The sequence below is a fragment of the Pararge aegeria genome, chromosome Z (genome assembly GCF_905163445.1).
Source record: "Pararge aegeria chromosome Z, ilParAegt1.1, whole genome shotgun sequence".
Classification (NCBI taxonomy): domain Eukaryota; kingdom Metazoa; phylum Arthropoda; class Insecta; order Lepidoptera; family Nymphalidae; genus Pararge; species Pararge aegeria.
In genome coordinates, this window is record NC_053208.1 from 18,951,359 (window position 1) to 18,965,645 (window position 14,287).

Sequence of the window (14,287 nt, forward strand, 5' to 3'; positions counted from 1 at the left end):
TTGGCGAAGTACCTTGTGCCCAGTTGGCACAGACAAAAGCCATAAACAAGAATTGAATTGAATTGAATTGTGGTTAATCAGTTTATGTAATTAGGTTAAAACTTAACACTGATGAAATTTACATCAGCTATAAAAATTTCAATGAAATAATTTGAATTAATCATCATCATTTGAATAGCTCAAGAGTTGGCGAATTTCAGAGGAAGGTTTAATATATTTGTATTTATTCTCTTTCCCATGCTTCGTTTATATTATTATCAGACTTATTCCTAGTGTTTCTTTAAAACGCTTTTGCATTGCTAATATCATCAATAGTGTATTATTTTATCTGTTTTCTGAATTTCAATTTCCCACTTAGTGTCATGTAAAAAACAGAGTATCCATGCATTTTGTTACTTCGATTTACGATTTTGTTGGTTGATAAATAATGGATATGAATGGCAAGCTAAGTGCAAATTGCTGTGTTATTCAGCTACGGGTACTTGTCATAGAATGGCAGAATAATTTAATAATCGAAATGGCTTGAATTCCAAAATTCATCGCTCGTATGGCTAACTGTCCTATATCAATCTTAAGTTTATTAGTTTTTGATAACAAGCGTTTTTCAGTTGGACCATTTTTGTCTTAGGTAAAATCTATATTTTCATAGGCACTGGTTATTGTAATGTATAGTCTTTACTTTAATTTTAAGTATCTGCTTTTTACCATTTTGTATTGTAAATACTTATGAACATTGATCAAAACAAATACATCACTTTGTGATAACTTTGTTTTTTTCCATATGTGCATTATTTGTTTACTGCAACTTTAAGAAAATGCGAGTTAATGGTAAAGTAAGCTAAATAATTGACAAAAAATTTATTTTAAGTCAAAAAAGAAAGACTGCTAAGGTTTCCAAATCTTCAACTAGCATTTGGTTTGTTTTAATTTTAGTTAAGTATTGATTCAAATATTTGGGTTTAGTTGAAACTCAACAGCAGTGAGGCTTCTCTTGGAAAGCACTTTAGGTTTTGTGTAACTCGTGTAACTTGTTTTGTTCTCTTTAACACATCTTTTTTATTAAGTGCTGGTTTCCGTCCTCCACATTTATCTGTCCAGTTGTCAGAAGTTTTTTATGGCTGTTGTATCTCTCTCCAATACACAAAGTGTTTATATAAAAATCTAAAAACTTTCTTCTTCTCCCCATTCTAATGTACATACAACATAGTATTCTGCCTTCTGTTCATCTTTTTGTGACTACTAAAAGGTGAACCTCTACCACTTCCGACAACTCAGAATGATTTAAAGAATTTTTGAACATAATCATCATACAAAAAAAAAATAGGATAGAAGGATATTTGTTTCCACTTTTTTTTTTTTTATTAGATTTTCTCAGGAACCATAAATTCTTCTTGCATTAATCTAGTATTTTTCTTTTTGTCTGCTGTAATGAAAAGATGTGGCATATGTGGCATTGATATCAAAGATTGATTAATGATTCACACATAACAAAATTTTGTATTGTACATATAAACTGATGACTGATTTTTCTCACATATTGTGTGAGTTACATAATTATTTAATTCTTTTTCAACATCAACAGAAACTATTAGCGTTGGCGCTATCAACCTCCAGGCAAATCATTTTTAGTATTGGAACTGTAACCCTTGTAACCGTTATGTTTTGCCGCTGTGTTTGTACAACTGTTTGTTTTATAAATGACTTACGCTACTTAATAATAATCATTTGTGTGTAATCATCAGATACGCAAAATGAATAACTATATCTCGTTATCCAAATATGTTAGAGAAAAAACCGTTAGTGTGAAACATGAATAACATGCAGATAAACTTAGTGGTTGTATTCAAAACACACATAAAACGAGATACTACAGATAGTCATGGGAGCGACGAATTGTGTTTAGCATTGGGATGGTTTAATATTTTCTCAATGAATTCCAGTAGGCAGTTTCTATTTTGTTATACTAAGTACAATTGCATCCAAAATTTCAAATAAAAATTTTGCTGTTTGTCTGTATACACCATCGATTTAATCTCAGCGCAATGAGTATACAACCAATGCAGGCATACTATAATCAGCATGGCTAGCAAAGGCAGGAGTCAAATATTATATCACCTAACAAGGGATGTTATTAACATCTCCAACTACTAGAGCACGGGAAAATGGAATAGGAGACGTTTACGGCTGTTTATTACTACTCATTAATTATTTCGACGGTCGATTGGCGCAGTGGGCAGCGACCCTGCTTTCTGAGTCCAAGGCCGTGGGTTCGATTCCCACAACTGGACAATATTTGTGTGATGAACATGAATGTTTTTCTGTGTCTGGGTGTTTATCTATATATTATAAGTATTTATGTATATTATTCATAAAAATTATTCATCAGTTATCTTAGTACCCATAACACAAGCTACGCTTACTTTGGGACTAGATGGCGATGTGTGTATTGTCGTATATTTATTATTATTATTATTTATTATTTGGATATTATTTTCACTTGTGCGACAGTGCTCTGAGAGTTGATAAGGCTGTGAGAGAAGATAATTTTTGTTCCTTTCCCCGGGGAAAGAATAGTCTCCCATGCCTGCCCATGCTAGCCGTGCTTCAGATGAATGGGAACTACTACTTCAATTTTTAATACCTGGTTTGTTCTTACAATCATATCAATTTTAGGTTGTATAAAGTACACTGGGCCGTCTAGTTTGTAGAAAATATGGAAAACATCATTAAAGAAGTAATGGCTGAAGTGTCAGCAACTAAGTTCAACAAGGACTCGTATCACTGGATGGATGTAACATGTATTAAGGATCCACATAACTTTTATGTGCGTCCAAAAAACTGTAGTGAATTTTTGCACATAGTAGAAACAACCAAACCTACTGATAAGGTCCAAAATATAACAAAGAATAAACTGATACTTTTCAATTGGGGGTACTTTTGCAGAGTTAAAAAGTATCTCAGAGGTCTGATCACTAATGCGAAAACGAGAAATAATAACATTCAATGTGATATATGGACTGTGGATTATGGCCATACAGAAAAAGATGTACCAATACAGCACATTTGGCAATGTAATCAGTTATTTTCACAAGTGCCCCCACTGGTTTATATTTGTCAGCTTTCAAACTGTTACCCAATACATGATGAAACAAATAACAGAAGGTTTTCTGCTGCTGCTATAAAAGCTTTCAAATTTTTTGTTGCCAATGAACCTGCCAAGATTGATGTAGTAGGCCATAGTGGTAAGAAGCTTATTGTAGTGCTAGTAAATTCAAATCCATATGATATTGCCACGCTTATGGCCATACGTGCATTTTCTGTAGTGGGCGGCGTTAAAGATACAATACAGTGGAATCCAACCATTATAAGCAGACAGGTACAGTTTCTGTTTAAAGAAATTAACGTTAATCAGACACTACATGTTAGGATGCAATCAGGGAAGTCATTTGGAGAGTTCTATGTATCATCTATCAGTGACTATAGAAAATATCTTAAAGAGATAGATATCATACAATTTTATGCGAGAAGAGAATTTGTACTTTTCAATCACAATATTGTAGAAGGTGTTCCTGTATGTGCTAAAGATGAGGAACGAGATGTATATGAGCGGGGCTTCATTAAGAAGATTAATATGCCTGAAAAAAAAGCAATAGTGCAGTTGGTGGACTGGGGAAGAGACGAAGAATATCCTTTCACGATGTTAAAATATATGCCATCAGTAATTTTCAGAATGCCAGTGCTCACTATCTTTTGTTCTGCCAGAAGAAGTAATCAATGGGGAGCCGATTTGGAAACATTTTTAACTCCTGGATATGAGTTTCTAATTACAATTAAACATTTGGGATGTAAATTTGAATGTCCCAACAGTGTTGAAATATTTCCATTGGATAACCACACCATTAATAGAGGCGACCTAAGATTTTAAAGGAAATTAAATTCCCTGGATATAATTGACAGGTTAATAATAAACTAAAAAATGCTTGGTGGCACGCATCGCTTCATCTCAAATTTTTTAACTAAATTTACAAGCCATAACTTAATACAAGTGTTCACTCATCCTCAGTTCCTTGCTGTTGTAAGGATTGGAACATTTAGAACTGTAATTTTAGTTTCAGATCGAATAAGCACTGGTGGTGCTACCTAGTGGTACCATAGAAAGTTGAAAGTTCCTGAAAGTAGTGCTATGTTCTCTTAGACAATTTACATCACCGTAGAACAAAATGAAAGTTTAGCCAAATTGGCGCGATGGTTTTCTATTAATTTCTAGTGTTAATCATTTCATGTCTTTTTCTTAAAAAGAAAACGTAAGATATTAATACATTACTCGAGCGGCCAGCAAAAAAGGCAATTAACGGCGAACGTGTAAATAATTGTACCAAATAAGGAAGTATTTTCAAATATTTTACTTTCTATTTTGGCGGATTTTATTTATATTACGGCTATTGCAGTCTCTTAACTTTCAAGTGGCATTAAAGGAAGTTCATCCCACTCATTGTCTTCACTTGCAAGCAATGCAGACTCGCAAACCAGCTCTTAATTTAAATAAAGTTTTTGAGAAATGGCCTCGTCGTTTCATTTTTAAATTACTCGATAGATATGAGTTTACGTTGTGATTAATTTGGTGGCTAAACTACGACAAATAAGGATTGTCATACAACTTTTGCTGGCCGCTGCCCTCATGTATTTGGCCAGTTGCGATCTTGAAGAAGAAGCTTGTCAAAATAATGCACTAATTTCCAAGCATGTTTGAGAAATTATCATAGTTTACCCAGGAATACAAGCTATGCAAAATATCATCGAGCATGGTACAGTAGTTGAGTAATACAAAGGTAACCAAACAACAATAAAAAGCACATTCACATTTATAATTCAACTACAGATTTCTATTGCACCTATACTATTGGGTAATTCAGTATATTACAAAAAAAATCAATGTGAGTTTGCATAGATATATTTCAGATTATTTAATAATAAGAGTAATTCTTATAATAAAATAAACATAACTTAACTCTTTAAAATAAATAATATGTTTTAACTTAGTAGTTATAAATACTGTATTTACGGAGGTAATTAAAATCCATTCCTTTGATGTCTGTTTGAAATTTTAAATGTCAAGAATGTTACTTGAAATTAAAGGACACAATTTAAACAAAAATTTATTTAAAATTATCAGAGTTGGATACAGGCTGTCTTGATAGCTGTTAATTTTTTCACGCATTCATTCTTGACTATAAATAAAAAAATAAATTACTTATTATAAAATAGGCATTACACAAGTAGTTAATTAGTATACGATCATATTTCTATAAATCTTGAAAATGAAAAATTGCGTATAGATGTTGTTATTAATGCTCTTACTTAACACTTAGTAGTGCTTTAAATGTAAGAAATTATTGGCTATATATTATTAATGGATCGAGATGGAAATTTATTAAGTATTTAATTTTAAGTTTAGGTATTGTTGTCAAGTGAGAGATATATACCTATACGTTGTACGAGAGGTATATCATTTTATAATATCGTCAATTTAAGCTCATATTATATTTTTTTTAAGATCTGTTAATTTAATTATAACTAGTATAAAATTATATTATTGAATACAAAATTGTCACAAATTAAAATGTTTAACGTAAATAAAGTTCGATATCAGGGGATAATCATACTATGTAGATGAATTTTTAATAAGTATCATTCAAAATCAAAATAAAAACAAAGTTAAATAATCTTGTTTTTTATTAACACCAGGTTTACCGAGTTTTACATAGATTAAGCGTAGTGTTGTCTGATTTTACACACAAAAATAAATATAGATGGAACATTTTACTAAAACTTAAAATAATAAAAAAAACTGCATTTTTAGATTTATAATATATATACAACGTGTAACTGAATAACATAAATAATATTGAAGGATGCATAGGTATATTTCACAAGAAATCAGCCTGTAAAAATATTAAATCCAAAGAAGCATATTTATTTATTTTTCCATACAAACGAATTAAAAGTATTATAAGTGTTTACTTATGACAACCCTAATGAAGGTAAAAGATCGACACGCGCATAGTTCCTACGCTACGCGACGCGTACCTAATAAAGTGACAGGAGTCACATGATTTTAATTTTGCATGTGATGTTAGGCTGTATCTGATTTCATTCAGTAAAAACTATAATAAATATAATAATAAATAACATTATTATATTTATTATAGTACATGTGCATCTGAAGCCTGTAAAGTATAATTTCGGTTTCCACTTACACGTTGTATAAATATATGAATAATAAAATAATCTCTATCTTATCATATCGATCGAAAGGCTTCGTGATAAATATTTTTTAATAGGAAGGATTTTATAATAGGAAGACACGTACATATATAAGTATGAACATGTATCACTTTGATGATGTAGTGAATAAGCAGCTGGTAGGTATATGATCTGCCACCACCAATACCAGTTTCAAAATTCGAAATAACGTATAATTGATATTGGCTTTCATATAAAAGTAACACAGAAATGAATGGAAACCTTAACTAATTGTAACTTGAAATTGCATTTACTCGTATAAGTGTTTGCGTATGTTAACTTTTAAGTTATTTCTCTTAAATTGATCTCATGAAAAACTTTTGGTACGTTATACGTGGTATTATAAATTATGATTGGATAACTCATTGGTAATACTTATACATGTAATTCCAGCCGAGATAATTTTGACTATTGTTTTCTCGTCTCTTTATCTATAATATAAGACGAAATAATGGGTAGACAATTATGTAAAGTTTCATTTTAAAAACTGTCTTTAGCTTGCTACGATTAGGATTTCACAAAGAATCTGTCAATTTAGGTTAAAGCGTTTGTGAAATTTCTTATTGTTTTAAACATATGCACCAATGGTGCCAATATTACTTTACACTAATCTCTAACATTGACTTTTTACCCTATAAAAATTCAATGTAATTTACTTTTGAGACTTGTGTACAGTAATATTTGCAATATTCTGAAAACCATAAAGCGATTTAGACCTGGATTTCTTATAATCCTTTGTTACCTGCTTAAATCTAGCTTTCTAAACAAGATAATAAGAAGTAATAAGGTAAAATATGCGCAGAATTGATATTTTCCTAAAATTCTTACAGTTTTGTATGTCTTCAAATAAAACTAGTTTTGTTTAAAATAAATATAGCATAATTTAAGTTCACTCCAAAACCTTCTGAGTAAACTGTCAGTGTTATCTTTTCTGCTTAGGAGGACGGGCCTTTATTGTTTTTAAAACCCTTGTTACGAGTAGGTATGACTTCTAGGAAGGATACGGTGTCCTTTATCTATTTTTTTAGAATAATTACGGGTTCTTTCCTTATTTAGGAGAAGCTTGTATGGAGGAGAGCATGTGGGTCTAAAATTGCTTTGTATTTGCTTACGTGGGAATAGATTTCATAATTTATCGTCGTCGTGATAATACAAAAGTATTATCAACTTTTTATTGTATTCACTTTTAGTATTGTTGATTTCAGAACTAATAGCAATAAATTGCAGTGAAGAATTTCAATGCGGAAAGAAGTAGAAGTAGTAACACTACTGTATAGTAAACGTGTAGAGGAATGCACCTGGCGAACATAAGAATATCGAGCCACAAGTTCGCAGGCGATCTAGCTGGCACTGCCATTTTTATTAACTACGACGCTTAAGAGCTACCATCACATTCACGATTAGTCAGTCGATCGTATGAAAGAAATGCTTCAAAGCACTCTGGATATAATAATACTTTTAAAGATGAAATAATTCGAATGAAATGGATAGATAGACTAAGGCGAAAAACATATACCTACTTACGATTGTGAAGTGTAAAACTAACTTGACAGATATAAGCAAAGCCTTTCTTTTCCACGGGAAAATTTGTGCTATTCACAACATTGCTTTTAGACCTGTTAACGTAGTACAGTTTATGAGATTTGGTGTATAAGGGAAGGTATATTTTACAAACTATGTATATTATTCTTGTCTGGTCTGGCCTGGTGGTTTTTAATAAGTTCCAAAAGTGATTACGCAAATGTAGTTTTTAGGAATTGTACCTATAGTGATATTGTAAATTGTATGAAAACGTATATAACTAACTTCAGACTGGTCAATATCGTGCTAACTATACAGTACGTATAACATTATGGTTATCAGTGATATAGTTCATTCGTACCAATTGTTTGAATTACACTTACAGGCTATTTTGGAATCTGTGTACAATTAGATTTTTTTTTCAATTAATTACATTAACGAAACAACAGAAAGTCAAGTACCTACTGTATTTAAATATTTTTTAACCGTAGCGTACCAATATTGAATATACAATGCGGATGGATAGTGCGTGCTGAATCCTTGAAATAGCCGACGGCGGTCTTTTTCAAAAGCACCAATTATATTTGAGCGAACGAACTATATCATTTATAATACAGACCGAATGTGCAATATGTTAATTATAATACTTATAATATCTAGTGAAGAATGATAAAGAATGGGTGGCAGAAAAACAAAATAAAGTTTAAACAAAAACTCGCCTTGGAAAAGACCACGTTATAACAGGAAGTTTAGGGAACAAACACAATGTGACCTTTCACAGTATAAAAGTTAACATATTTATCTATTTGTGATGTCCAGCACATTGCATTAAATTTGCATGACGTCATAAATAATGTAACAAAAATATAATAAATAATATAGCTTATGACTAATACGAGGATAAGTGCGAAGCAGTGGAATATCTATATAAACACATTACCCATTCTTTGCTAAGCCTTAATTTTTTTTTAACTCCAACAATTTGGTTTACTAAATTTCTTTCTAAGTTTAAAACTACTGCTTAATTATCTACTTTAATAAATTAAAATATTAACTATATCGACAACTTGTAGCCAAACCAAACAGATAATATTATTAAAAAAAAAATTATTTACTATGCTTATTATATGTCATTGTTAAAATATATATTCTGTAAGTACTTAGTACACTAATAGTATTGTAAATTTTTTTTCATTATAAAGTTGATAAGACACTCAGGAAGTCTACCGTTGATATTAATTAAGTTGAAATAAGAGAGCCGAAGGTACTCATAGTTTAAGTGTTGCTGGCGCGATTACTTTAGTCGTTGCCGGGTACTTGGGTACTTACCAACAGCGCTTAAAGCAGTATCATTTTCAATTAACCTATATGACATACATTGATGTCCCTAAAATATACATTAAAATTCTAGAAAAAGAGCGTTAACGAACTTAGAATAATACATCTTATAAGCGTTGGTAGTAGGACACAGAACTTGTCTTTAATCAGGTTCAGGCACTAATTTTAAACTTAATTAAAGACAAGTTCGGGTATTGCTAATTGTGAGACATGATCTTAGTTTATCTATACAAAAACCATTCATGGTAAAGATTTTGAAAACATATACATATCGTATAAACTGGTAATTCTTTGAGTATTACTACTATGGGGATACTCGTAAAGATACTGTTTATTGACCAATTATGGAGGGTAGAGGTAAGGAGAGTCATCTTATATGGGAGAAAAGTTGAAAAAGTGTCCAGTTGTTGCGCTAAATAACAGTTCAAAAATCCTCCACAATGGCGCTGGTGGATGCACAGGGTATGGTATGAATGTAGCAATCGTAGATGAATTGAAGTATGCCGATTTAAAAAATTTAATGTCATTATCGACTAAAGTAGTTAATTATTGAGAATTTCAACAACTTACGTTGTACAAAATATTGTGGTAAATATAACCTTACTTCCTTGTATCTCCATACTTCCTTGTTTATTTTTCAAGCCTACTCTAACAATATTTATATTTGGCGCTTCTTTTAAGAGTTACCCTGATGCAAATGTGGCGCCATCCTAATTTAATACATTTTGATGACACTTTTTCATATACACAGATGACTCTCCTTACCTCTACCCTCCATATGACCAATGAAGATAAGTCTTTATTTCGGAAGCTACAAACGTCAGCCGAAATGCCGAAGCTGAACTCAATTCCCCTGAGATGGGAATACTCTATCATCGTCTATGTACTCATATTTGGTCACTAGCTTCGATTAACAATTGTAAATGTGGGCAAACTACTACGTGTATGGGGCGACCCATTAGACCACTAATTAACACATAATGGACAATTTATTATATAAGGCCCAATACATAAAATAACTCGTTAATTATTATTATTATTATTAGTAATTGTAACTATTTCCATCGAATTAAGAATGTAGGATCTCAATTAATCGAAGGATACGCGTATAAGATATATTGTGTTCTTAGTAAATACATTATTGGGATACACAGTCACGATACACAATTATTCATAATATAAATGTAAACATTAATCTTAATTATTATACGAATACAGCCTGTAACCAAGATTTGTAGAACTTTATTTTGAAATATTGAAATAACGTTGCATATTTAATGTTATTTATATATTTATACAATTGTTTCTTGTACCATTACATATTGATTGGTACGCATGCTGCATGGTATCTTTAAAACTTGAGTAATATATTGCAATAGAAATGTAAACATATTACAGTATTTAATATTCGTAATTTTTTTTTTTTATATACAATATTCTTCTAAAGAATAAAGATTGTTTAGGCTCAATTTAACATAGGTATATTCTCTAAAATAAGTTTTACAAAAATTCAGTCAATTTCACTAGTTTGCAAAAAAATCGATCACCTTGACTTATTTTACGATATGGAAAATATTACTTGTAATATAATTTAAGCGTTCTGGAATGCAAAATTGTTTGATAAACACATAGCATATTTTTTAGCCTTTATTATCGTATCGTCGGCCATGTTGTTACCTTTTAAGGGTTTTGATAAAGTTTGTCATAAAATAATATGACTAAATTGTAATATCATTCAGTTTTAATAATAATAAAATGATCTGTTCTGAAATCAATTCTATTTTTTTTTCTCTTTAAGTTAACTTTTATAAACTCCTCAAAAAGAGAGACGATATTTTTTATTTGTCGTGACTCTACCACCGGTTCGGGAAGCAGATGCTGCCGAGAAGAAGACGGCGAGAATCTCAGTTCAATAACTTTACAATTTACATTTCTTCTGAGAAAAAAAGTAAGATATAGAAGATATTTAAAATTTCACACACTATAGGTAGTAATTTGCAAACTAGTTTATATGAATTAAAATAAACTTCAGATGCATTCCTATACAAACTTATGTTTAGTCCAAGTCGAAGGGTTTATTCAGGTATTAATATTTATATCTACCAAACACATAACAAACCATTTTAATTTTTACCTGACTTGATAGACCTCTTGTAGATAATATACCTAACTAAGGTTCTAACCATTATTTTTTAAAAAGGACGGGGGTTTAATCTTGGACAGCTGTCGTCATGCTTTGTGTAAATGGCTCGATACTAGGTACCTAATAAAGCCCCGCTGGATAACCTTTATGGCTTTTGCCAGGTAGCGATACCCGATTTTTTTTAATAATAACATTATAATCCAATTTTTTAACGACTTTGGTATCATTTTGTTATAATAACACTAATTAAGAAGTTAAAATTCACTGTACTTTATTTAAGAAATTACTCACGCGGTATTATTTGCAAATGGCACGACCATTACCATACCACGTATGTCGTTACTATGATTAAATTAAAATTATGATTGTCTTGAATAAAATAACGCAGATACCTATCTGCTTTATTTTATTTAAGATTATTGAAAATATTGTTCTTAAATAATAAAGATTATTTAGCAGATTAATGAAAATATTGTTCTTAGCCCCTATAATTGTTTAAAAAGTACTCTAACTTGATACGTTACGACACGACTATAATGCTACAAGATTGAAGCTTAAAACGTAATGCATGAGTCTATATAGAATACGACGTATAGCTAAAAGAAATCAGCTTAGCGACAGCACGTGTACAACCTTTATGTTGATAAATGTAAATAAATATCTTTAAATATTTGCAGTTTATAATTAAGAACATAAAAAATGTTATATTTCACATTAATATTATGTATATTATGTGACTTTGTGATGTTATCTGAAGAACGATAGTGGTAGACACGTTAATTTTGTATAGTTATTTAAATAAGAGTTTGAATGTCAAAATCTGTTTATCTTAGCATAGATTGCATATTTTCTTGAATAAAGTGAACTTAATTATTAATTGGTTGTGTTTCTCGGCTTCTGACTCATTTTTAATGTAAAGTTAATCACAAATGATAGGAAAGTCATTGGTTTAAACACGAATGAAAAAAAACGCGGTGCGTTTAATGTTATTACAAAAATATTTAAAATCCTAAATACCTGTCCATAATCCAACGCCTTTTAACATAAAATAACACTCACCTTTGATTCCAGTGAAGGGAAGGCTGGACACATGATACACATGTTTTCTTCTCGACTTAATAGCGCGGCGGTAAAAGAGGTAATCGCGGTACGGAGTCTGACAGGCAAAGACGACTTGGGTCGATGATTGGGTCGATAGTTCGATACATCGACACAAGCGTCCCCCGGCGCTTTAATGTTATCCCCACTTGCGACAATGTTGGCGCTACCCAGCGACGTATCGCCGAACAACATAAATGTAGCGTTTAAATACGCTGTATTAAAGTTAGCGTTCGGATATGCAGATGGCGCTGGATAGTTTTGTGGTATTCAGGATTTTAAACTTCAGCAATAAACCAGTCTGTAACTTTTGAACAATATTAATTACAGGACGCCAAGTTTGAGAATTCCTACCAAAGTTCACTTTTAATCGTGTGAAAGATATCTAGTTTCTACGTTACCGAGAGCGCCATCTATTGACAATACAGTTTCCTAGTATTAAAACTAGATTGCACTTCTCACAGGCACTTAGAGAACTTTTAGTACAGGTTATGCTTCATAAATGAACTTGAAATGGACAAACACAAGTTTCCAACAACTTAAATAAAATGTTTTAAATTTTTAAGTCACGAATTAACGAATATAACATTTTGTAGCCCACCAAATTACTATATGCATGAAGCATGTTTACAAAGTAAATGCAGCATTTGACATGTGCATTTGCATAGTAAGCACGCTCAGAACATTATTAAGAAACGTGGCATGACATCAAAATAGTTTGCAGTTTATTTATTTTTTATTTATTCATAAATAGTATTTTAGGTACTAATATGTAACCTTGAGTACTCTTAAGCATCTCGGCTTGTCTGGATACTATATACTATTCCTCTTAAATGGCAGATTAGTTGAATAAATAACAAAACAAAAAAAAAACAATGCAAAAATAAATTGTTCATAGGGTATTTTACAATTAAACTGCATCAGTGTTTTGTCATCAAGTGATCGATATCTTTCGATAAACATATCGTAATACGTAACTATTTCGCGTTTATTAATGAGACCCTTTCTGTTTATTAATGATATTCAATAATATAATAGGCCATGTAGCCCACGAAAATTAGATATTCGCAATCGAATGCGTGCACGTCATACATGCAATGAAACATTGCCTACCTTTGCTCTTGACATAATAGATATGTAAAGATCCCAGTACCCGGCATGAATAAACGGTGTTTCGTTGTCGATCGATTAATATCCAATTTTCCTGGTCTTGCAATACTTGATGCCTTTTTTACAATACTCTCTAATTAAGATCTAAGAGCACAACATACAAACACTATATGGTGTAATTGTCGAATTTATTATAAAAAATATTAATAAATTAGTAATTTGAGATGTCAAATAAATAATAAGAAAGTGTATTATAATATAAAAGTTACAATTTAAATTGTAAAATAAAAATTTATTTAATAATAATATGATGCCACTTTTTGTGAGTTTGTTTATAAGTAAAGAGTACAGGGGTTATAAGGAATGTGAAATGAAACCAAATGGAACATTTCTGTTATCGGGCGTGTTCTTACTCGTCAGTGAGCAGCGACCCTGCTTTCTGTGTCCAAGGCAGTGGGTTCGATTCCCACAACTGGAGAACGTTTCTGTGTTTGTGATAAACATGAATGATTTTCAGTACTGGGTTCCTCATCTACCTTTTTTATCTGTATAAGTATTTATGTATATTGTATATCACTCATAAAAATATTCATCAGCCATCTTAGTACCTATATTACAAGCTACGCTTACTTTGGGGCTAGGTCATAGGCATATGTGTATTAGTGTAGGATATTTATATATGTTATTTACTCTGGACCGACCAAAAGGTAATATAACAATCATCTACCTTTGTTTTATGTGACGATCCGCTGTTGCTATTATGTTTGAATTTAA

At 31.2% G+C, this 14,287-nt stretch overlaps 1 protein-coding gene across 5 annotated transcripts; it reads left to right on the forward strand.

The window, feature by feature from the left end:
* Positions 1-35: 35 nt before the first annotated feature.
* On the forward strand, positions 36-4,563 carry LOC120636542. Of its 5 annotated transcripts, XM_039908069.1 has the most exons (3): positions 36-206; positions 2,674-3,957; positions 4,110-4,563. In XM_039908069.1, exon 2 carries the CDS (start codon positions 2,714-2,716, stop codon positions 3,923-3,925), a length of 1,212 nt encoding a protein of 403 aa, XP_039764003.1. In that variant the 5' UTR covers positions 36-206; positions 2,674-2,713; the 3' UTR covers positions 3,926-3,957; positions 4,110-4,563. The 5 variants fall into 5 exon arrangements, with proteins under 5 accessions (XP_039764003.1, XP_039763998.1, XP_039763999.1 ...); XM_039908064.1 differs by having other exon boundaries at positions 2,674-4,563; XM_039908065.1 differs by having other exon boundaries at positions 36-202; positions 2,674-4,563.
* Positions 4,564-14,287: the final 9,724 nt, after the last annotated feature.

Excerpts from the sequence above, each read along its gene's own strand:
- LOC120636542 (XM_039908064.1), top strand. The coding sequence starts at position 2,714 with ATGGAAAACATCATTAAAGAAGTAATGGCTGAAGTGTCAGCAACTAAG.